This window comes from Micromesistius poutassou, assembly GCF_964030765.1.
Source record: "Micromesistius poutassou genome assembly, chromosome: 14".
NCBI classification, from domain to species: domain Eukaryota; kingdom Metazoa; phylum Chordata; class Actinopteri; order Gadiformes; family Gadidae; genus Micromesistius; species Micromesistius poutassou.
In genome coordinates, this window is record NC_140284.1 from 7,734,478 (window position 1) to 7,757,203 (window position 22,726).

The following is a 22,726-nucleotide window of genomic DNA, read 5'->3' on the forward strand; positions in this document are numbered from 1 at the left end:
AGCTGTTGCCTTATTTACCATGAGAAGCACTGGGTTGCATCAAAAGTACGTCACTAAAGGCAAACGCAATGACTTAGTCATAGTGTTGTTCTCAGGGGCTGGAGGGGCTGAATGTGGCTGCTGGGGAGATGGAGTTGATAAGGAGAATCCACCTCAGATGGCAGGCGATGCAAATATAAGCACAGACGTGATGTGACCTGTATCCACTTCTCACGTGGGCGTCTACTGAACCAGTTCCAGTTTGTCTCTGTGATTTTGCCAGTAGCGAATTCCAGCTGCCGGTAGGAAGGTGATTTCACCTGACACAGCTAGCTTCTCTAGCAAACCACACGGTGTGAACGGACCAAAACCAGAACTCAATAAGAACTCAAGAAAAGCAGAACTCAATGAACTCTCGGCCATTTGTTATTCCTGTCATCTTTGTCAAGGGGAAATTGTATTGTACTCAAGGCTGAAATAGGAACATCAGTACCACCCACCCTGTTTGTGTGGCAAACAGGTTGGTCAAAACATTTTTAATTACTCTACACATTACTCATCACTATAACTCTAATCAACTGGGTGACAGCAGGTACTGGCAATTCAGTCATGTTTTATGGATGTCATCAACATACTCATACAAAGCTGGAGTCATTTTGTACATGACTTATATCTTGGTGTGTACATTATCAAGAGTGTCCAAAATTAGGCCTACTACTTAAATGTGATGCCTGACCATTTACTTATAGTTTTAAGGGAGAAAAAAAAAGAGCTAGAACAAACAGCACTCATTTGTGGATCAGGTTTAAGGAAGTAAAGCACATTTTCTGTAGAAAAACTATTAAAAAAAGATTGCTTCAATGTCTTGGAGATATTGTTTACTGGAAAGTATTAATCAATATTTTTGTTTATATTGCTGCATGTAGCCAATACAATTTCAACAAATGGTCTACACAGAAAGGTAGCTCTTTAACCATGCTTGTACTACATTGCTGTCGAAGAATGAACGATGTAGAATCAAACAATGCCAAGAAGAGACAAGACAAGAAGAGTCATTGTCCCTTTATTTCACATACCCTATATGGTTATGTGCGCATGCATGGTGCTGATGTTGTTGATGTAGGCATTATAGTGTGATCCGATTCCAGTAGGGCTCTGGTGCATTCCAACAGAAAAGGTTTCATACACTGGTATAACAATACAACATAACAAGAAATAGCATGCAGAGTGGACTTTGCGAACCATATTATTTTTACATTAACATTAGCGCAAATCAATTTTACTCAATTTTACTTACGTGTTTCATAATACTGTTGCTCCTGGTTACCAACATCAAATATGTAGGCTACATCCTATTATTAGGTCCCTTTTTGTACATTGGCTAACCATTTTTTAGTATTTCACTATTTCTCCAAAGACAATGTCACAATTGAGGGGTTGCAGTATAAGATAACAGCATTTGAGGCACCCAACATTATTTATAGCTCTAAAATAAAATGTTTTTTGTTTTTGCATTGCTGATAGCAGTGGTGCTAGTAATCAAGTGGCGGCGCTACGCCACTTGATGCATGGGGGAAACACTGTCCATGTTGTTAAATCAACATATATCTCCCGACCCTTGTGCATCCAATAGTGCCGTTCCAGCAGGAGAACTGCACATGGAGGAACTCAGTGTAATCTCGCTGCATCACAGATGTTGGCAATCATTGGAGGAAATATCATATCAAACAGGAAATACCAACAAATGACAGGGGACTGCCCCTGGTTCCACCAGTGTTTGTTGCAAGGACATTCCGGGGCTGTTATACAGCATGAGGACATTTGAGGGGGAAGTCAGAACTGTTAAACACAGGTACAAATATTTAAATAAGTGAAATAAATACAAATATCCAGTATTTACAATTATTTACAGTTCCCAAGGATGTACACATGGAACAGTTGAGATAGGAAATTATAGGGAAATCTCTGCTCAGTTTATACCAATAAACCAGCAGGCTTATTCTGGTTTTGTTGGAGAATAGGCTACATGATGGGCCCCTTGTTAATAAATAACAAAATAATAACAAAAATGTGTTCTGCTTGAACCTTGGAGACCAAGTTTAAAGGGTTGATTTGTGTGTCTTCATTATGCAAATTGAGTTATTTATGTTGCTTGTTAGAGTTTGTGTTTTGCTTGTGTTTGCTTGTTATGGTCAGACTATTTATGTATTATAAAGGCCTACAAGTTTTACATACAAGAAGTGGGAAGAGAGTGGTGACCAACTAAAGGGAAGACCCAGGAAGACCCCATAGTCCCAGCTGGACTATAAATGTCAAGCATGGTTCTATTCTGCAACCTCAGTTCCATTGTTTCAAAAGTGTAACGCAGGTGTTGAGTTTTTTCTCTTTTTTTTCATATTTCATTAGCCTTTCCCTCTATTCTTGGTATGCTTCCTTTCTGACTGAAGAACAGGCAGCTGACCCTGAGAGGATTTCCTTGTAAGACACTAATGCTTTAAAAAAAAAAAATCATTTAACATCCTTTTTGGCATGGGCAGGAGACAGGAAAGAGGAGACCTCTGAAAGCTATCGGTTTATATTGTAGAAAGTCACATTGCTGCGCACGCATTCTTGCACACTATCGCGGACGCAAGCTTCTACGCGCGCACAGACACAGGTAGTAAAACCTACTCTAAAACACAATTTGCGAGCTATTATTTTGTCGTGAGGCCACTAGCAATTCCGATACACATATACTCACAATATCACAAAACAATATCAAGCACTGTGGCGCTAGCCTACTAAGTATGTCGCTACGTGGTTGAACCTGGACCACCGGCGCGCGGATCAAACACTTATACCAGCTGTTCGATGGAATCCTCTAAGAGTGATGTACTCGCATTGTACTGGGGTAAAATAAATAATGTGCTCATTCGTTGAAGACCGTCGTCATGTGTGCAACTTGTCGCCAGAAAACAAGGAAGCATTCGTGCTTCCATCTTCTATCGCGTCGACTCCGGTTGATTACAGGTCAGGTCATTGCTTGATATAAATAAGATGTATATATTTATATACATAAACACACACACACTACCACCTTACGACTTACGACACACTCATGTGTCTTCACATTCTCCTTGTGTTGTGAACGTGTAGCCTGTGCGTTGTGTAGTGATCAGCTGTCCTCCGCGCTATGTGTATCCAAGCACCTGTAGAATCACCAGCCCTGATATCGACGCATCTTACTTGGGGGGCTGGGGTGGTCGCAATGTATTACAGGGGCTATCAAATTGCGCTCTACCTACTAGAGATGGTATAAAGTGATATTGTTAAAATCACATAATCGTGCCATATTTTCTGCGGTAGGCCTAATATATTACTATATATTAATTTTAACTACAGTTGGGCTACTTTTATACAACGTGATATGCCATGTTGACATGCTATAAAGTGTCAAAGCATTTGTAAGCACACAAATGTCGTCACAAAAAGTCATTCAGAGAAGATTGTTCCCCACTTGCATCATCTCCTTCCGTTTCCACGATGCCATAGTTTTTACTCTGCTGGCCGTTTCGCCTGTAGCAACACAGCCATGGTGAAGGGACCTAATTTGGCACTCAATGACAATTGGGTTGATTCATTCAGTTGTTATTGTGTATATATATATATATATATATATATATATATATATATATATATATATATATATATATATAATGGACTTATACACATTCTGTCATTATAATGTTAACACTTTCACAGAACTCACTGAAATGCCTTGTCTGGAATTTGTGTACAATTTGTGCAGGGTTCCCACACGTGCGTCCCTTTTAGCTTTCATCTGTTAAGAGCAACATGGTGCCAGATCTGCATGCCTTGGGAATGACATGCCTCATCCAGCCTAAATGCATCTTTGGTGCCATTCTTTCTTCAATAGGTCTACATTAATTCACTCGCTTCGTGCACAGTCGGCCTGTCCTTTTCCCTGGTGAACTGAACCTGTAGAAGGATTTAGTCAGCAATTTAAAGTGAAACAAGGTCAGAGAGTGTTTTGAATTCCCCCATAAACACCCATGTGATGTATAGGCCTGTTTAGGAGCGGCGTTGGACCTTGCTGTCAACAGAAGCCAAAACTTGTAAATATGAAACCAGTCTAATTTACTCCAATGTATTGAATGATAGTTGACAAAAAGGCATGACACAAAGAGGTCAGATGATAAACATAAACCACCATATTTGACAACATTAGAACGGTTGCTTTCTGTTTCTTTCCCAAACTATTCAGGGCATGAGATGGCAATAGTCCTTGGTGTCAGATAAGTAAAAATCTATCTTGGCTTTGTTGTGTAACTGATTCTGATTTCACAGGCTAATCTGTCTAGCCTTGCAAAGCCAGAGCAGTTGCGCTTCAAATCGGGATGAGCCTTTTCAGGCCGACTTCTGTCTGTATCAAACCCCAATTTAAAAGTACAAAAAGCAAAAAATATTTATAATTTAAATGTGTTCTACAACACATTCTGTCACTTTAAGGCTACAGGGATCTATGTTAATTGCTCTAACTCTGCAGAAGCATTAAGAAACCTCATGACAAGTTTATTTTTAGGGTAGCCAGGGTTTGGAGAGAGGAGGGAGGGTGAGCATAGATTAGTGTTGTACAAACTCGTACACATTGTCACATGGTGACGTTTGGATTGCTACAAGGCTATTGGTTAACTAACCATTTAATCGACATTTCGCTGTGAGCTAGAAATGGACAGTATTGGAGAAGCATTTAAATGCATGTAATATGCCTCTGCTCTCTCGCTGGCTAATATCCTAGACTGCAGCTATCAGACTACATCCAGATACTTCCATTCCTGTGGCTGGACTTTGACCCCTTTCACTCTGTCAGCAGTCAGGAATTATCTGCCTGCTGTTTCCCGCTTCTTGTTTAAATGAACAGTCATGTGTTGAAAACAATGCTGCAGCAACTCTTGGGTAAGCTAACACTGCATTACCAAAGCAGGCATGATCTTCAGAGGCACTTTGCATTACATGCATCCATTTTCTATGGTTAATTCTATGGTATAATTTATTGAGCTCCCATCTCCTCGTCCTTTCTGAGTTTTTTCCTTCCTTTTCCAACACCTGATACTCCAGACTGCCAGTAAAATCCACTTACCGAAAGTGAACAAGCAATAAAAAAGCACTTTCCACTTTAAACATGTACATATCCTCTCTCACAGCTTTGACTGAACCAGAACATAGGTTTTGTTGTGGTCTTCAGTCCAGACAAGGAGCTTAAAGTACTTGAGTCTAGGTGTGATTGTTTGCATTTGCCCCTGATTTCCAATGAGGGCCATTTCACATGTGTGCAACAGTCTAATTTCAATTCTTTTTATCTTCTTCGCCTGCTGATGGAAACATTTCTTGATATTTTGTGACCCATGTCCCGAGGGAGCACATGTGTTTCCTTAATCTAGCTCTGTTGTTGAACTCTGACCCCATATAACATACTAATTTGCTTTCCAAATGACCCACATTTTTCTGAAATGAGTACTCAATGTATCTATAACTTAACATTTCTCCCCTCCTCTCCTGCTCTGTATAAATACCACTATGCTGTTCAGTGCATGTCCTGACATGCTCTACAACACTAGGGGGAGGAGTAAAAAAACAGGGCAGCAAAGAATGAAAGCGATACAGAGGGAGGGAGGGAGGGAAGGAGCCAAAGGAGGGAGGAAAGAGAGATAGACAGAGAAACAGAAAAGGCGTGTGAATGAGCAGGGCATTCCTTCCGAGGCAGCACAGAACGAAGCAGCTAGCTGCCTGACAGAAAACAAAAGCAACATATATGGTAGCAGGCAGTAGGAGTGGGGAGTTGAGACACTTGGAAGAACAGAGTGCGCCAGTAATTGGGAGACCTAGGGAGTGCAACGGGAGCTGTGAGGTGAGCGATACGGGGTGACTTAGATCTGCCAACAGAAGTAAGAAATCTTTATCTTGACTCTGACTCGTTGTGTTCCTCTCTCCTTTGATTCTCACAGATTTGTACGGCGCCGTCAGAAACCTGCAAGGTGTGATGCACAGCAGCAGTAGCTGAGGATCCTCCCTCTGATCTATTTCAGTATTCTGAGGTCGGGGGTTAGAAACTAAATGACCCCGCTGAGTTATTACTTGGCAGCACACCTGCTTCCAATAGACACACCTGGACTGAGACACGGAGCTGCCAAAATACTTTTCCCACGCGTGAACTTCCAGCGGACTTGACCCTTATCTACCCTGTCCTGTGGCCAACCCCTCACCTTACCTTTGACCCCACCAGAGGACTGGGAAGGCTACCTGAGAGGACTGCTGATAAACACAGCTAGGCTGAAGCACACCTCTTTTTTTTAACTAACAGGAACTGACAGTGGCACTGTAGGAGCAGGCGGCGTGGGGGGGATGCAAATGCTTTCCTCAGCTGTGAAACCGCTAGTTCTCCCATGAAGAAACTGTATAGATGAAGAAGAGCATGAGACACGGAGCATGGAGAAATGTATAGACGGCGCTAGACGACTTATCCCGGGGACCCAATGAGTCGCTGTGGTTTCTCCAGCAACTCCAGCCTGCTCCAGGGACGGCGCTTCTACTGCCGGGAATGGGCCCTGGACAAGCTGAGGCACTGTCTGGAGGCGCGCTCTGTGCCAGGGCGGCCGCCGGGGCTCCTGCTGACCGGGGGCCCCGGCGCGGGGAAGACAGCCCTATGTACTGAGTTGGTGTACCCCACCTCAGATGCAGGGATCAGGGTCGGGCTGGCGGCACGCTGCCTGGCTTCCCACTTCTGCCGGAGGGAGGACCAGCGAAGCGTGGTGTTGTGGAGGTTTGTTCTGGGACTGGTGGAACAGTTGAGGGCCTCGCCTCTCCTTCCTCCTCGCTATGCCGAGATGCTGGACACCCCCTTCGTGTCCTCTGCTCTGGAGGCCCTCCAATGCCAGAAGGACCCCGACGAAACGTTCAAAAGGTTTGGAGGATCATATTTTATCTTCACTTTCATTGCCTCCCTCCAAGATACATGGAGATTATATCAGCACATACTCTTTTATAAACCAAATTGAGAAACTTTTACATTTTGTGATCTTTTCTGTGATCCAACGTTTATTTAAAAATACATCAAATGACATTGTAAGTTATAAACTGGCACAACCCAAACTGTAGATGTCCCTCAATCAATTTGTTTGACTTACAGTTGTATGAAATGTCTCTTATTGCTTCAATATGTAACTGATACTATATATATTCACAAAGCAAGCCATGTTATTTAATGCCATTTGCTAATATAAGGAAAGGGCTAAGAAGAAAATTAAATTGTCGTCCTTCCTTATCTATCTATTTATTTCATTATTATTTCCCCCGATCATAATGCGACCCATTCACTGCATGTACAATGGGCGCCACAGTCTGTATGCTACAATGCCATTTACAACACAACATCCTTTCAGTCGGGGTAAAAAAAGGAACAAAGAGGTGAGGAAAAATGTCCCAAAATGTACTCCAGCTGACCGCCATCACAGTGCTGGTCAGCGAGGTCACCCCTTGATCACTCCCTTCCGTGGTGTTTACTCTGAGAAATGCTCTGGGACCCCTCGCAGCTCTCCTCCTCCCATGTTTGCTATTCTCTGGTGTAAAGCGCAAGGGCCAGATTCCACATTCCCCTCTCACTGGCTCATAGCCAGGGGCTATGTGTGTTTTGGAGCTTCTGTGAGACAACAAAGAGGCTTCGAGGCAAATGCGCTGGCATGTGAACAGCCGTTGACAAACACATGAAACACAAGGTCAGCGCAGTGGTCAAAAATGGTGTATGTATGGAGATGTATTCATTGGCTTACAACAGCTGTAGCTAGATAAGTGATAATCGATGTTCGTTGGGACATGGTCAACAGCGGTCAGTGAATTATATCTCATGAAGGTGATTTTACGAGGTTTCTCTACCGGCTGTTATAAAGACACGCTGATTGGCGTTGTCCTGGGGTTGTAGGGCTATACAAGGCCATTTGTGTGTAATCTCCTCAATGGTTCCCCCCCAGAGCTGGACTCACTGGCCATCATTGTCCATAGGGGTCACTAGTTTAAGCACTTGTTTTTTAACACTTCCAAAGCAAAACCCTGTTACCAGTCAAAGGTTACTTAAAGGCCGTCCACGGCTGGGACCACACAGACTTCACGGAGCAGAGAACTCCATATCGTAATTGGTGCCCTCACTGCAACGTCAATGACCACCTGCACCGGAAGGGAGTGTACCTTTATTTGATCAATCACACACTCCAAGGTGATAAGCACCATAACCTAGATAGTTTGGACTTCTGCCCAGTTTTTTTAACTTGGCTCTTTAAAAATGAAACCTATAATGATTACCTAATCATAAAAGTCAACATTGCAATATATTGTCCTTCTGGCATGTATTCCATGTATTCTTTCCTTGCCCATGAAAAGATTTCTTGAGTCGCATTCTTGATTTAATTTTTCAATTATTAAAATGTTTTTTCTTATAATGAACTGTGTGATCTCACATTACTTGATAATGTAATCTGGTACACAGTATGACTTTAATTGGATACATTTCTTTATAGATACTTTTCAAAGAAATATGTCAAATGTTCCAAGGAAAATTATCCCATAAACCATGCAGTAGTTGCTAATCGAATGTATAGTGTGGGCAAGGCATAATAATGTGTGTGTTAGAGAGTGTCTCCCTGCCTGCCTATGGGGCGTAGCAGGAAATCCTAAACCTTCCAACAACCTGAGTCATCAGTACTTGAGCCCCAGCCCTGAGCAGACTCCTGGGTGCTCCATGGTGAAGGACACCGCATGAGGCGCAGCAATGGGGTTGCTCTGCCTGTCCCAGCAAGAACCGCCTGCCACCTACTCCCGGCTGAATAGTCGCACTTTAGTCTAATCATTACATCTTTTGTTCCCTGTCAAAAATGTTTCTTCTTGTCTCTTTTCAACTGGATTGATCTCATTCAGCTGTCCAGTTGCATTTATTATCGACGGTTGCTCTTCATATAATTAGATATAAAATGCAATAATAACAAGGTTACTTATTACTTAATCTCCTTGGTCTTTTCTCATTTACCTGCTTGTACTGTTTATTCAGGTATCTCACACCCCTGCTTGATAGTTTTCTTGAATGATAATGAATCATCTCTCACTTGCTCACTAACTCCCTCACTCTCTTTCCCAGGGCAGTGTTGTCTCCCCTGCTGGACCTTCCTCCTCCTACGCACACGCTGATGGTGGTGGTGGACTCGCTGGACTCAGATCTTGGGTGTGGGACAGGCGACGGTGGAGGAGGGGCTGTAGGAGCACCCCCAGGGAAGAGCGGTACCATTGCAGAGCTCCTTGCCAGCCACCAGCACCTGCTGCCCAGCTGGCTGCTGATCGTGGCCTCTGTCCGACGCCATGACAAAGCCGTGTGCAAGATGTTCTCAGGTACGGGCCACGGTTCCGCTAGATAAGTCAGTGTATACACATTTCTCATTTAAATGTATCTTCCCTCAAACCCTAACCCTAACTCTAGGGATGGTGCCATTGCTGGTGCTTAGTCTGAAATTGCTTTGGAACATGTGGCCAAAAGGCACAGCTTGCCTCACTGCTACAGCTACACTGTTTTATTTTTTTTGTACATTGAGCGTCTGTGTTAACCAATGCATTCAATAACACAGGCTGCTTCTGAGGTGTGAACCCTCCCTAATGTGTTTGTCACTGACATTACGGTTGGATTTTTAGTAGTGGTTGGATGCCTTTGCAGTATATTTGGTATCCAAGACAATAAGTGAAGCTATAGTCAACAAGTTATGCCCTGGGTGTGTTTAAAGCCTGGTAACAAATCAAAAGCTTCTTATCTATACCATAATTGCTCTGCTTTGGATCACAATGTAAGCCTTTACCAGTTTGTTTATCAGATTATTTTATTGCAGTCATTTTACATTGCTACTCTACCCACTACTGTATTTTTTTTTCTTAAAAAATAAATAATTTTTATTGTCAAAAGCTATATATATATATATACCCACTGCATCCTGCCGTCTACGGCTCACCTCCTAACTAGGCATTAGCGGTATCTATTTTTTCATACCTTCCTGATTTTACACAGTAGTTAAAAATGTATTCCAAACTAAAAAATGGAGCTCCTTGTGAAAGAAGTCATTGTAGCATTGGTGAAGAAACTTATTTTAGTCTTAACCACAATACAACAGGGAAGACTTTATTTTTGATGATTTAATTATTTATCCTGCTTCCAACGACATAATAAAAATTGTATTCATAAGATGTCGGAGAATAAAAAATTGTATTTTTTACGGTATTAAATTTTCTGAATACCCTGGTATTCTGTAATACATTGACACTGTCAATGCCTATTCTTAGCCTCATTGTGCAAACCTAACACCTACCTTCTGATTGATTCAATATTTACCAAATTATATTACCATCTAATTAAATTCTAAAATAAAGAATAACCGCATTATATAAAAGCTCAGTAATAATGAGGGATATAAGTGAGGATTAAGGGATTTAATATCTTATGATTAAAAATCTGTCTATTTCAACAGTATTGTTTTTTGGATCTCACAAAGTTGAGATTTTTGATGAGATTGTGCATTACGACTATTAAGTATATTCCCCACTGTTCTGCTTCTCTTGCTGCAGCTTTTCGTAAGCTGTGCTTGGATGACCTGCGGAAGCCCTCTCCAGTACGTGATGTGCAGCAATACATCCTCCACCGGCTGGACAAGGAGGGTCCACTGCGCCGACAGCTGACCCCTGAGACGGCCGACATGCTGAACCTGCTGCACATCAAGAGCAGCGGCTGCTTCCTGTTCCTGGAGCGTGTGCTGGACGGCGTGGCGGCCTCTCTGATTGGTCTACGAGAGATCCGCGACATCCCGGGGACACTCAATGGCCTCTACCTGTGGCTGTGCCAGAGACTCTTCCCCAAGGGGCTGTTTCTCCAGGTCAGGCCCTTCCTTAATGCCCTATTGGCCGCCCCCAGGCCCCTCAGCATTCAGCAGCTCTTCACGGCAGTCTGGACCCAGGACACCACCCTCAGCTTCCTGGACTTCCAGAGCCTCCTCCAGACCCTCTCTCCGATCCTTATTGATGGCCCCTTCGGTAATAAGCTGCTTTTCCATGCCAGTTTTGCTGAGTGGCTAATGGATGTCAAATACTGTACACAGAAGTACCTGTGTAGTGTAGAAGAGGGTCACTGCATGCTTGCTATGGCCCTCACATTATGGGGCCCACACCTGAACACAGAAGAAACCTGCCAGCTAGGCACCCATCTGGTTTGCTCAGGTATGCACAAGGAGAACCCTTCCCTGTTGGCATTGTGGATTCTCTTGGCAGACATACCTCCTCTCACGCCCTACTTTAGCCCTAAGCTACCCTGCCATGCTCCTTGGGACTGTAGCTCCTCCTCAACTGAACCGCCTGTTCTAGTTAGTCAGGAAGTCCTTCAGCTCTTAATGAGAAGTGGAATTTTTCCTCCAACCTGCTCCACAGATTTAGGTCCAAATGTGGGAGTGCATTGTCTAGAGGGTTCTGGGACTATTGTGCGACAGGCATTAGAAAGGCAGGACTCTGTGAGGATGCTGCTAGACAGTGGAGTGTTTGTCAACCGAGTCAACTCAACTGATGGACGGACTATGCTGGCCAGTGCAGCCCTAGTGGGCTCGGTTGATGTAGCAAACCTCCTCCTGACACGAGGAGCTGACCCCTTCATTGGGGATCATCAGGGTCAAACGCCGCTCACGTTGGCATCCAGGCAAGGTCACATCGGAATATTGGCAGAACTCCTTAACTGGGCTAAACAGCAAGAGGAAAAATCCATAGCAAGGATGTTAGAGCATGCAGACACTGAGGGATGGACAGCGTTGCGCTCTGCGGCATGGGGAGGACACAGTGAGGTTGTACGTCAACTGCTGGATGCAGGGGCAGATGTTGACGGATGCGATAGTGAGGGACGGACTGCACTAAGAGCCGCAGCCTGGGGGGGGCATGAGGAGATCCTTCTTACCTTGCTTGACTATGGGGCCCAAGTGGACAAGGCCGACCGTGAAGGTCGCACCCCACTTATTGCTGCTGCCTACATGGGACATAGAGAGGCTGTAGAGATCTTGCTGGACCACAATGCAGATGTCAACCTTGCTGATGGAGACAGGCGCACTGCCCTGTCAGTGGCGGCCCTTTGTGTCCCTACAGCAGCTGGGGTCAATGGTTATGGGGAGGTAGCTAGTCTGTTACTGGAGCGAGGGGCCGATCAAGGACATCGCGACCATGATGGAATGACCCCCCTGCTTCTTGCAGCCTATGAGGGCCATGAGGACATAGTTGAGTTGCTTTTAGAAGCTGGGGCTGATGTAGATGAGAGTGCAGGCCCTGACGCCAATGCCCCTGCTGCAGCTGCGGTAACCCCACTGCTGGCCTCTGCAGCCATGGGTCACATTAAGACAGTGGAGCGTGTGCTTTTCTGGGGTGCAGCTGTGGATTCCATCGACGGGGAAGGAAGGACAGCACTTAGTCTTGCCGCAGCCAGAGGTAGTGTGGAGGTCGTCCGTGCATTACTAGACCGAGGCTTGGATGAGAACCATAAAGACGACTTAGGCTGGACACCGCTGCACGCAGCAGCATGTGAGGGCCATCGTACCGTGTGTGCTGCCTTGACGGAGTGCGGCAGCATGGCACGGGTTGGGGAAATGGATATTGAAGGACGAACCCCCCTTATTTTGGCAGCCCAGGAGGGTCACTGCAGCACTTCCAGGATCTTGTTGGATAGGCGGTCTCCAATAGATCATCGAGCATATGATGGACACTCTGCCTTGAGTGCGGCCCTCCTGGAGGGCCACGGTGAGGTGGCAGAACTGCTCATGAGACGAGGGACTGACACTGATGTCCGGGATGCAGAGGGAAGGCCTCTACTCTACCTTCTGGTTCTTGAGGGTCGCTTTGACGTGGCTTGTCTCCTTATAGAGAAAGGTGGCGTGCCCCTTGAGTCCCGTGATGCAGAGGGCCGCACAGCTCTTCATGTGGCCTCTTGGCTGGGAAATGGGGAGGCAGTAGGGCTGCTTTTGCAGCATGGAGCTGACCCCAATGCACAGGATGCCGAAGGGAGGCCACCGCTGCATTCTGTAGCTTGGCGAGGACATGTTGAGGTAGGTCGGCTTCTCCTTGACGCAAAGGGGATCAATGTAGACTTGGCTTGCAACCAACAAGGGGCAACCGCTTTGAGCATTGCTGCACAGGAGGAACACGCAAACATTGTCAGCATGCTTCTGGAGAGGGGTGCTAACCCTGATCATATGGACAAATATGGTCGCAGCCCTGTAAAAGTTGCTGGAAAAAGAGGACACTTGCCCATCGTACGTCTGTTGGAGAGCTATGGAGCTAAGCCATATCCAGGCCTGCTGCACCACTCCAATGCAATCTCCCCCACAAAAGGGACTGCCAAGAGCCCCTTAAACAGCTCCAACAGCAATAGAGCTGAAGTTGGCACAATAGGAGCAGCTCTGTCTGGAGCATCAGCTGCTGCCTCCACCTCTTCAATGTCATCACCAGGCTCCACTGGCGAGCGATTCCATTCAATGCAGAGCTCCCAAACCTCTTCCACCTGCCACTCCCTGGCGACAGTGCAGACAGTGCCGGCTGATAGCTTGAGTTTCACTCAGCAGATTCAACAACATTCGCTACCCCGAAGTCGTAGCCGGCCCTCCACCCTGCCCCCTCCAGGGAACTCTGTCAGCGGCAGTCTCCATGGGAGCAGCCGGAGACTGCCCAAGGGCAGTCCCCCTCCCGCTGGTTGCACCGTCGAAGCCATGGTCCACACCTGTGGACAACCACAAATATGCTTCTCCTCTGGCTTTGATTATCCCAACAAACTAAAGTCCCCAGACTCAAAACAGTTTAAAGCAGAGAGAGCACAGTATGGAGGGGGAAAATGGAACTCGGTCATGGCTTCCCTCGGGGTGATGCCCGGACAAGATTGCCCTCCAAGAGTGGCCAAAAACCGTGGGAGTCCACCTTTAGGATACCCCTACCAAATTCACAGCCCGGCTCAGGGAGAGACTTGGAATTCTGGCCTTCAGAAGAATATTATGTCCCCACCTTGCTATAATTATACCACAGTTTCACCTGCTAGTGCCTTGCCAGAGGACTCCACAGCTCCTTTGTCAACCAAAGACCCACACCTCAATTTAAAACAGGCCATCAAACTGCAATTCGAGGGTCCTACCAGCGCAGCCTTATACAAAAGGGAGACACCACTATGACCACACTATGGTGATTTATAATTTAGCCATCAACATTTTTGTTTTGTTTTGTTTTATATTTGGACCTTATTTTTTTTTATGAACCGTGGACTGTGTAAAATGTATAGAACATTAATGCCACAGTTTCCCTTAAATTCTGAACTTTAAACCCCAGAAAAACCATTGGCCTGCAGATTGAGCGCCAGATAACTGCATTCCTCTGTAGGCATACATTTAGAGGCATTCCTGGCATTGGAATAACAGCATCCTTTGTTTTAGTTGGAGATTGATGTTTTCACAGTTCAAGGGGCCATTAGCAGTGTGGCTAATGGCCTTTCGGGTTAGATGAAAGAGGAATGGATTTGGCAGAGCCCGCCTCACTGTCTTGCTTCCTGAGGAGGTCTTCCTGGGGACAAGAAGACAGAGTAAACTGTTGGACTTCTGGCTTCTGGCTCACAAGCCTTTCCAATTTTTGATGATTGTGTTTGTTTGTTGATTAGTGTCTTTTTGGTTGTTTACTAAATCGCTCGTCCACTAGCACAGATGGAAAAGGTGCATTCTACCTCTGAATCTTTTTCTGCTCTTGGACACTCATATTTTTTTAACAACCTATTTCATTTTATCCTGAAATATTCACATTTTAATAAAGGAGACAATCATTAACTTGTAGAACCGACAATACATTCAGCAGAAAAGTAACATAAATATGTCTTGCCTTTTTGTTTATAAATACCCTCCAGCAGTTGACGTCAGATGAGTGGCTTGCATGGCTGCCAGTAACAGGCCCTCCTTTGTTCTAGGAGAGGGTCCCTATTAGGTCATTGTAGTGGTTGTCTGTAGAGATTTTATTTTTTACAATAAATCTACATTCTTATAGCCCCAATAATTAGTTTAATTCCAAACATACACGTAAATGTGATAAGACATGAATTGATTCATGATTAACTGAATTACCACCTCTTTAAGGATATATATATATATATATATTTTTTTTTATGGATTATAAATCTGTAATTCTGCTGCAGGGCTTTATTGCTTTATGGTCTTTGAAAAACGTTTTACTCAAGTTAACACAGCAGCAAGCTTGTTGTCCTTTTCTGGAAGTGTCTGTCACTGTCAACAGCATAGCATGCAGGCTGCCAACCTCCCGTGCCTTATGACACAAACTGTTAAGGACAGCCAGACGGAAGGCACCAACTCTGCTCACTCCAAGTGTGACCGTATCCAACAGGAAGCATAATGATCACCATCATCAGATGCCATGAACCATAACCACTCAAGATTGATGTGGGGGAGCGAGTGCTATGGACGATTCACAGCTCACTGAAGTACTTTCATGGTGTGTTTTCTGAGCATTTTTTAATCCGGTGAATATTTAATTACCGTCCTATATTAAATTGGCAAGCTGTGTCGTAATGAGTTAAACTCTTGAGGTGTCGTGTCTGCTCATTGTGTGTGTGTGTGTGTGTGTGTGTGTGTGTATGTGACACTACGAGCATCTTTGAAATAGCTGTGAGGCAGGATGCTTTGTTTGTGTCACACAGGGAGAGATGAAAGAGCACTTGAGCCACTACCAGACAGCAGCCTCGCCCTAGTCAGCCGGGAGCTCAGTCTCTCAGCCCTCACGATACGGAGCAACACGTCTAGAGACTCCTTGATTCACTGAGGCGTAACGCATAATACGAAAATTCAGCATTCAATATCTACCCGTGTGGTTTGATTCCATGTTTGTTGTAGGCCTACTACTTGGTTAAACGTGAGTGTAGGGGTGATGGAATACATCATCATATTAATATATTTCACAACCTTATTTGCTTTTCAGATTAACTGAAAGATTAACTAAAGTGTGTATGCCCACTCTGTGCTTAACTAAAAAGCACCATATGCAAATTAGTAGCATCTTGTAATTTCAGCAGTGATTGAAAAACAAAATAATTGCTACATGTCTTCAATGTGCCCCATCAAATCATAGTGTTTTAAGGTGCTGTATTAATGAACATGCCAGCACCATGTTTATCTAAATAATCAAGTGATTAGCATCTTATTCTCTATAGCTAGGAAGAAAATAGCCGCTATACAGGTTGTTCACATTTTTATCTGAAGAGTCTGAATTTGTTTCATCATTTATAGCCACCAAACTATTCCAGCAAAAGGAATGTCAGCACAATGTAATTATAAATTTGTGTTCATACATGGGTTGGATCAAAACAGTTCAACTCATGGCCCCCTCAGCTTTCTGTGCAGACAGTTAGTGGTTATTGCCTGCCATGCCTTTCCTCTTGAAGCTACAACACAGCATGCCTTCAGCAAGATAGAGTAGCACACCTTTTTGATTGTATGCCATAATTGGAGCCAACAGACTACAGATTTAAAGGCAAGGGTGTGACCAATCTAGCAATCTGCGGGGGCACCTCACCAGCCTCCTGCTGTGTCACGAGTACTGGCGGCATGTCTCTGGGTTAATTGCACAAATTATGTCTGGGGATAAACCTTAAAAGCATTTCTACCTTCCCTGCCAAAATGCAGCCTATGGTTGCCATGGAGTTCAAACCCACAATTCCCATGCTCTAAATTCCAAGCCATGAAGGTAGAATTGGGAGAGAAGTGCTGAACAGTTCATTGCAGGGTATATTTCTGAGTGGGAGGTTCGTGTTTGATGTGTTTGTGTTTTTGCCTGGCTGGCTGGCTGGTCAGAAGGGGGTGACGAGATGTGAGTGTTGTGTGCATGAAGATTCCTTCATGTTACATGCTGGAGAAGGCGGCAGATACAAGTGGGCGAGCGGTGTAATAAAATACATGCTCTCCGTGTTCTGCTCTGCTTTCCATATTGTGCAAGGAATCAAAATGAAAAAAATAAATGTTTGTTTCTTTACATCTCAATGCAATCAAAGCAACAGTATCTGCTAGAATTTGTCTGATACTGCAAATTGCTTATTTCAACGAATAATAATGTAACTGTTTACTTACCCTCTCATTATTTAAAGCATGCAACAAGCAAACACACAGCATTCTAGCGATTTCTCCCTTTTATATAATCCTAAAGAATAAATCACATTTTGTGTCCTTAAGATGACATTATCCCAAACTCTATTTCCTATGGTATTCTATTGCAGTTTACATAAATTAATGTTGATCATATCTCAAGTTACATGGCCTCAGATAAAAAAACAAATATGAAATATTGTTGCATTTTCACAATATGTTACCCTCTTGAAAGGCAACAGCTATATAACATGCACTTAAAAAAGGCCTAGTGAAACAATCATTTCAATTTAACAATGTGGTCACACTTCACACTTTTATTTAGTATGAGCTTTATAGTTGTTAAGACAGTGTTTTTTCAGTTGACAAATCAAACAAAAAACATCCACCTCACTGTTATCTGTATCCAAAAATACAGAGCCAACAATTCATGGGGCCATTGTACTTTTCACTCTAACCCTTTGCAACATCCCACCACCATGTTAGATTCTTGTCACATTCACAGTCCCTTGCCTTAAAGTGTACCTACATGGAAATGGGATTTTAACCATCTTGGGGCTCAAAGGTCCACTAGTCTGCGTGTGGTCTTTTGCAGGGTTGCTTCAAAAGGGCATTCAAAATATGAAATAATGATATAAAGCATGTGACATTTTTATTGAAATAATAATTTAGTTTAATTTTGTAGTGGACCTCCATACAAAATGTGAATGTATGTTTAAAATCTAGAAATGATTCACCTGATATTAAATATCTCTGCTCATGTACAATTTAAGAACGTTAATTTAAGAACCCTCTGCTTTTAGACAGGGTGGGGAAAAACACATAACTCTGGTACTGCCATAAACCTCTTCATGTTTCTCATCTCTGTCAATTAATTCCAGGCAAACATTCATAACCACAATAATATGTTACACCTAATCCCAAACAGGCAATGGCTTCCAATTTTCTGAATCAGCCACCTGATAAAGACACACGTCAAACACCTTGCAGCCAAAATGAAGACAGGCAGTGGATTTGGACAGCAGTACAGGGTAATTGCAGAACATTCCTGCAGCGGTACAGTGCTATTCGAGTGTTCTATACAGAGCACATTCGAAAAAGGATTGAGGGTATATTTGTCAGCCAAGCCAAATCTGGCAAAGACTGGGAGGCTTGTAAGCGGAGAGTGGTGTTGACTTTATTGTCCTTAATAGTGTTGAGTGGTGTAGAACGTTCATTACGGAAGTTGAACACAAGAATGTTGTGTGGGCAACAAATAATGTTTACAGTAAACAGGGATGCTTATCTACAGAGTAGATAACATGAGATAGCAAATTATAACAGTCAACAAACAATCTTATTTAGAGATCGAACTCAGTACACCCTGGGTTTGCTAGTTATGACAGTTTAGTACATAGAAAAATAGTTTTGTTATTCATAAAACTAAGGAAGAACAATTAGTATTTTGGAATGGCGTGTTGGTAATCAGACTCAACTAAAGTGAATGTAAAAAGTACTTAATTTGGTCTGCATAATATAATATCCACCATTCAAGTTCTTTAACTCCCCTCCCCAAATGTAATGCACAACGTTGGTTTTGGAAGTGTGTTCTTGTCATGCTTCATTGGTGAGAACACATTCATGCATGAGGGTGTGCTACCGGCAAAAACCGGTTTGTTAAGTTTCGTAAGAATGTCAAAAGTAATCTTACCCACATGTCTGCCTACATCATTAGGCCTTTCCCTTCATTCTGGCCTTCATTTGTACTGGTAGATCTTGATGCAATGGTGCATGCTGTCGGACACCACCAGGTGGCCCTCGGGCAGCAGAGCTAGGCCCCGGGGGCTGCTTAGCCCCTGGCTGATAATAGGCCAGCCAACCCCTTGTGCTGGGTACAAGACCACTTTGTGCTGATCGCCCCAATCTGCAACCAGCACATTCCCATCCCCATCTATGCAGAGGCCCCAGGGGCAAGTCAGGACAGGGCCCATTCCAGAGCACACCCCCAGCACCCTCACTGTGTTCCACCCTGGCTCCAGAACCTTGACGCAGGGCTCTCGACCGGTCTCACTGCCCCGTTCGGAAACGGCTACCATGCCCGTCGTCAAGCACGCCGCCACCAAGTAGGGCCGGTGGAACCCTGTGACCACCGTTCGCTCCAGACAGGAACCCGTCTTGGGGTCCAGCTTGAGAGCGACAAGGGTGCCTTTGCGGATGTCGGCGATCAAAAACTCATCCAGCCGTGTTACCGTGACGCCCCTGGGAGCCTCCAGTTCTTCTCTGGTGGAACCACGACCCGAGCCCCCGAAGGTCTGGAACAGGCGGCCGTGGCGGCTGAACACCAGCAAGGCCCTTTCTGCGGCACAGCTGAGCGCAATAAGGCCCTTGCCATTGACGGCTATGTCAAAGTAGTTTCGACATCGTCTCACGGAGCCTTCAGAAGTTGGTGAGGTGATGTGCTGGAGGATGTTGCCTCGTGGGTCTGTCACCTGATTGAGGAATAGTTTTGAATTGAGAATTGTATTGATCATTATTGTGTCATTATGTACAGTTGTAAAAATAGAACGCCTACTGTAACTAAATATTATAAATTATACTTGGATATACTATATAGTCAAACATACTTTATACTAAATTATTGCAGGCCCCGAAATAATCAGTTACAATATTAGAGTACATAGATTATGGGGGCTTACAAAAATGCACCATCACACATACCTGCACACGTGCGTTTCCACAGTCCACTATAAAGAGTTGACCCTGTGGTGTTGAGTGCACACCACTAGGGAGGGTGAGATCTGATCGTCCAGAACCCTGCTTCCCAAACTGTCCAATCAGGTGGCTACTTTCACCATGCACCATTGCGAGCGATGAGTCCCTATCCTCCTCTATCTCTGCCAGGGCTGGCTCTCCTCTCCGCTCCCTGCCTCTGCATTGTTCCTGTGGGGCACCGTCTATGACTGACATGGAGAGTGACCTGGCTACTCTGCTTGCCCTGCCCGATATAGGTCTTCCCTCCATCTGGTGGCCACCATCCATCCCTCCATGTCCAGGCAGCACCTCCCCAACATTGGCGATCCTCGACCTTTTCTTCCTGAGAGACGGGGAGGCGAGGGCAAAGCCAGAGTAGTGGGGACTGCAGCTGCTACGATTTACCTTCCATCCACTGTTGGGATTGCTTTTGTCGCCGCTTATCAGGGGCAGTGTCTTGCACGTCAGGTCTGCTGCAGACCTGGACAGACGAGAGCTGTGATTCAGAGACCCTCTACACTCACGTGGTGAGGTGACTATGAAGGTGTCGCAGGAGTCAAGGCTGTCCACTGGGGATGGAGCACGCCCAGAGTCCCCAGGGGTGCTGTGGTCATCCGAGTACTGGCTCAGGCGAGAGTTACACTTTGCCCTGTAGGTGAGGTCCGAACAGCTTTGACTGGCCACCGGCTCCTTGAGAGCCATCTTGGAGAATGTTTGGGGTGGGCAAGAGTACATCTTAGAGTTTGATTTCACTCTGCCTCTGTCTCCTTTATCCTGACTGTCTAAGCTCCAATGCTGATTCAATTTGTTCGGCTTTGAATGGCTGCATTCCACAGAAGAATCTCTGAAACGCAGACTGTTTTGTTTCCTCTGGTTTCTTGGGATGTGGTGTCTGCCACGGCTGGACATATTTGATTCCAGCTCGTGACCTTCAGAATCACCTGTGAGGTAAGTTGCAGAATCAGCCAGCAAGACTTCCACCCCCTTTTTTACAGCGGTAGGAGAGTCCATCTCATCCTCCAGAGAGGACTCTAAGTCAGACTGTTCACGTCTGGGAGGCCAGCGGCGCATCTGCACCGAGGGAACTTTCACTTCCTCGACTGCATCGTTGTCACTCCGAGCAGAGAGGCGGATTTTTCTCACGACCCTACCTGTTGATATCGTCAACGACTGCCCTGCTCCTGAGCCCCCGTCTGGAGTGGTCCTCTCTTCCCTGGCGCCTCTGTGGCTCGCCTCCCCACATCCTATCTCGCCAGAATGCAAAGCACAAAGCTGGCCCTGGGGTCCGCACTGGCCGACAGGCAGGCTGAGGCTGTGATCTTGCACACGGATGTCCCCGAAGTCGACAGCGTTGGTCTGGGAGCTGGGCTTGAAGGACACCTTCTTGAGGGAGAGGGATATTTCCCATGGCTGGAGAAGCTCTGCCACTCCCTGCTGCAGTAGCAGGTTGTGGTCCGACCCAGATTGGTTCTGACCTAGATGCTGGCTACCCCTCTGGATCTGGTTGCGCAGATGGGCCAGTCTGTGGAGTCTCTGGTCCAACAGCGACTGGCTGACCTGCACGGCCGCTGCGTTGTCCCTCTGCACCTGGTCCAGACGCTGCTGCGCATCTCGGTGGTCTTGCTCCACCCTCTCCACCAGGCGGCACTCTTCCCTACGAGCTCCCAGAACGGCACGCTCCACCCCTCGCTTCACTGCCTCCGTCTCGGCTGCCTGGTACTCCTGCAGACGACGTAACTCGGTCTCGGCCTGGGCCAGATCACACAGGGCCTGGGTAGCCCAGCACGGGAGCGGGGACAGGGGCAAAGGAGCGGAGTCGGGCTCACCCGGAAATTCCCCATCGGCCTGAAATTGAGGGTTGAGGCTGAGGGTCGGAATAGGGGAGGTGGGATTGCTGCTCAGTGGAGATCCCAAAAACATGATTGAAGCAATGATGGATGACGATGGATATATGGATGCCTTGCAGTATTGATGATGGGCCAGATGACGTTGAGGTTTGCCTTCAGTCACCCAGTCACCCGGCTTCTCAGTTCCTCACTTCCTGCGGACAAAAAAAGAAAAAAGAAAACCCACTTTGTGAACACAATTCATGCCGTAATAGCTGCCCTGTAACATCCTATAAAGCAGTTCAACCTGTGGAAATTGGACGGTTTACCTTTGAGCCAATAATATGTTATAACTTATAACTAATTGGTTACGCTCATTGGAAACTTTATATAAGATGGAAACGTTTAGTTGTGCCAAAATGATGGTCAGCCATGGAATGCCTGTAAGCAGTGACGGACTGGACGGTCTGGCATTTGGGCAGATGCCAGAAGGGCAGCGGCTTCTCGTGGGCCGTTTGGTTTCTTGTGGGCCGTTTGGGCCGGCCAATCACGGAGCGGCATGCTTGTTGGGATCGCGCGGCCCCACCCCCCGTCAACAATTACACCCGCGGCCGGTTATAATGCGCAAATGCCCGGGCCGTTTTTTGCTCCCAGTCCGTCACTGCCTGTAAGCCCTCATCACGGACCCCCTTGAAGATGATGATGTTCTTTTCAATGACCTGTGTTGAGTGTTATACGGAAGAACGGCCTCTCACAACCAGGTCACCCGAGACGACTTCCTCAGAGGAAAGGGCTCAAACTGCACCCCACGTAATCATGGCAGATGACACAGTGGCACCGGTTGCTGAGCTTCCAGAGCAGAGACAGATTTAAGTATATCCGCTATAAAGAGATAGGACACAGTGTGGAGAAGGGAACAGTGTATTAGCATTTCACATGCAGGCAGATCAGCAGCAGCAGCCTCTACAG

General features: G+C 45.5%; 2 protein-coding genes across 3 annotated transcripts; one reads left to right on the forward strand and one right to left on the reverse strand.

Moving 5' to 3' along the window:
* Positions 1-2,527: 2,527 nt before the first annotated feature.
* Positions 2,528-15,583, forward strand: ankrd50l (ankyrin repeat domain 50-like). 2 transcript variants are annotated; one of them, XM_084478076.1, is made up of 4 exons: positions 2,528-2,635; positions 5,985-6,940; positions 9,161-9,408; positions 10,627-15,583. In XM_084478076.1, exons 2-4 carry the CDS (start codon positions 6,513-6,515, stop codon positions 14,238-14,240), a joined length of 4,290 nt encoding a protein of 1,429 aa, XP_084334202.1. In that variant the 5' UTR covers positions 2,528-2,635; positions 5,985-6,512; the 3' UTR covers positions 14,241-15,583. The 2 variants fall into 2 exon arrangements, with proteins under 2 accessions (XP_084334202.1, XP_084334201.1); XM_084478075.1 differs by lacking the exon at positions 2,528-2,635 and adding an exon at positions 5,749-5,887.
* Positions 15,584-18,937: 3,354 nt separating this feature from the next.
* Positions 18,938-21,851, reverse strand: LOC311358801 (uncharacterized protein; the record flags this gene model as incomplete). The annotated part of the gene is made up of 3 exons (XM_084478915.1): positions 18,938-19,669; positions 19,899-20,633; positions 20,925-21,851. The coding sequence occupies 3 exons, from the start codon at positions 21,849-21,851 to the stop codon at positions 18,938-18,940; spliced, it is 2,394 nt and encodes a 797-aa protein (XP_084335041.1).
* Positions 21,852-22,726: the final 875 nt, after the last annotated feature.

What these genes read in the sequence shown, in the direction of transcription:
- ankrd50l (XM_084478076.1), top strand. Translation starts at nt 6,513, where the DNA reads ATGAGTCGCTGTGGTTTCTCCAGCAACTCCAGCCTGCTCCAGGGACGG. An exon ending in CCCGACGAAACGTTCAAAAG is followed by an intron (nt 6,941 to 9,160) that starts GTTTGGAGGATC and finishes TCTCTTTCCCAG; the next exon opens with GGCAGTGTTGTCTCCCCTGC. An exon ending in CGTGTGCAAGATGTTCTCAG is followed by an intron (nt 9,409 to 10,626) that starts GTACGGGCCACG and finishes CTCTTGCTGCAG; the next exon opens with CTTTTCGTAAGCTGTGCTTG.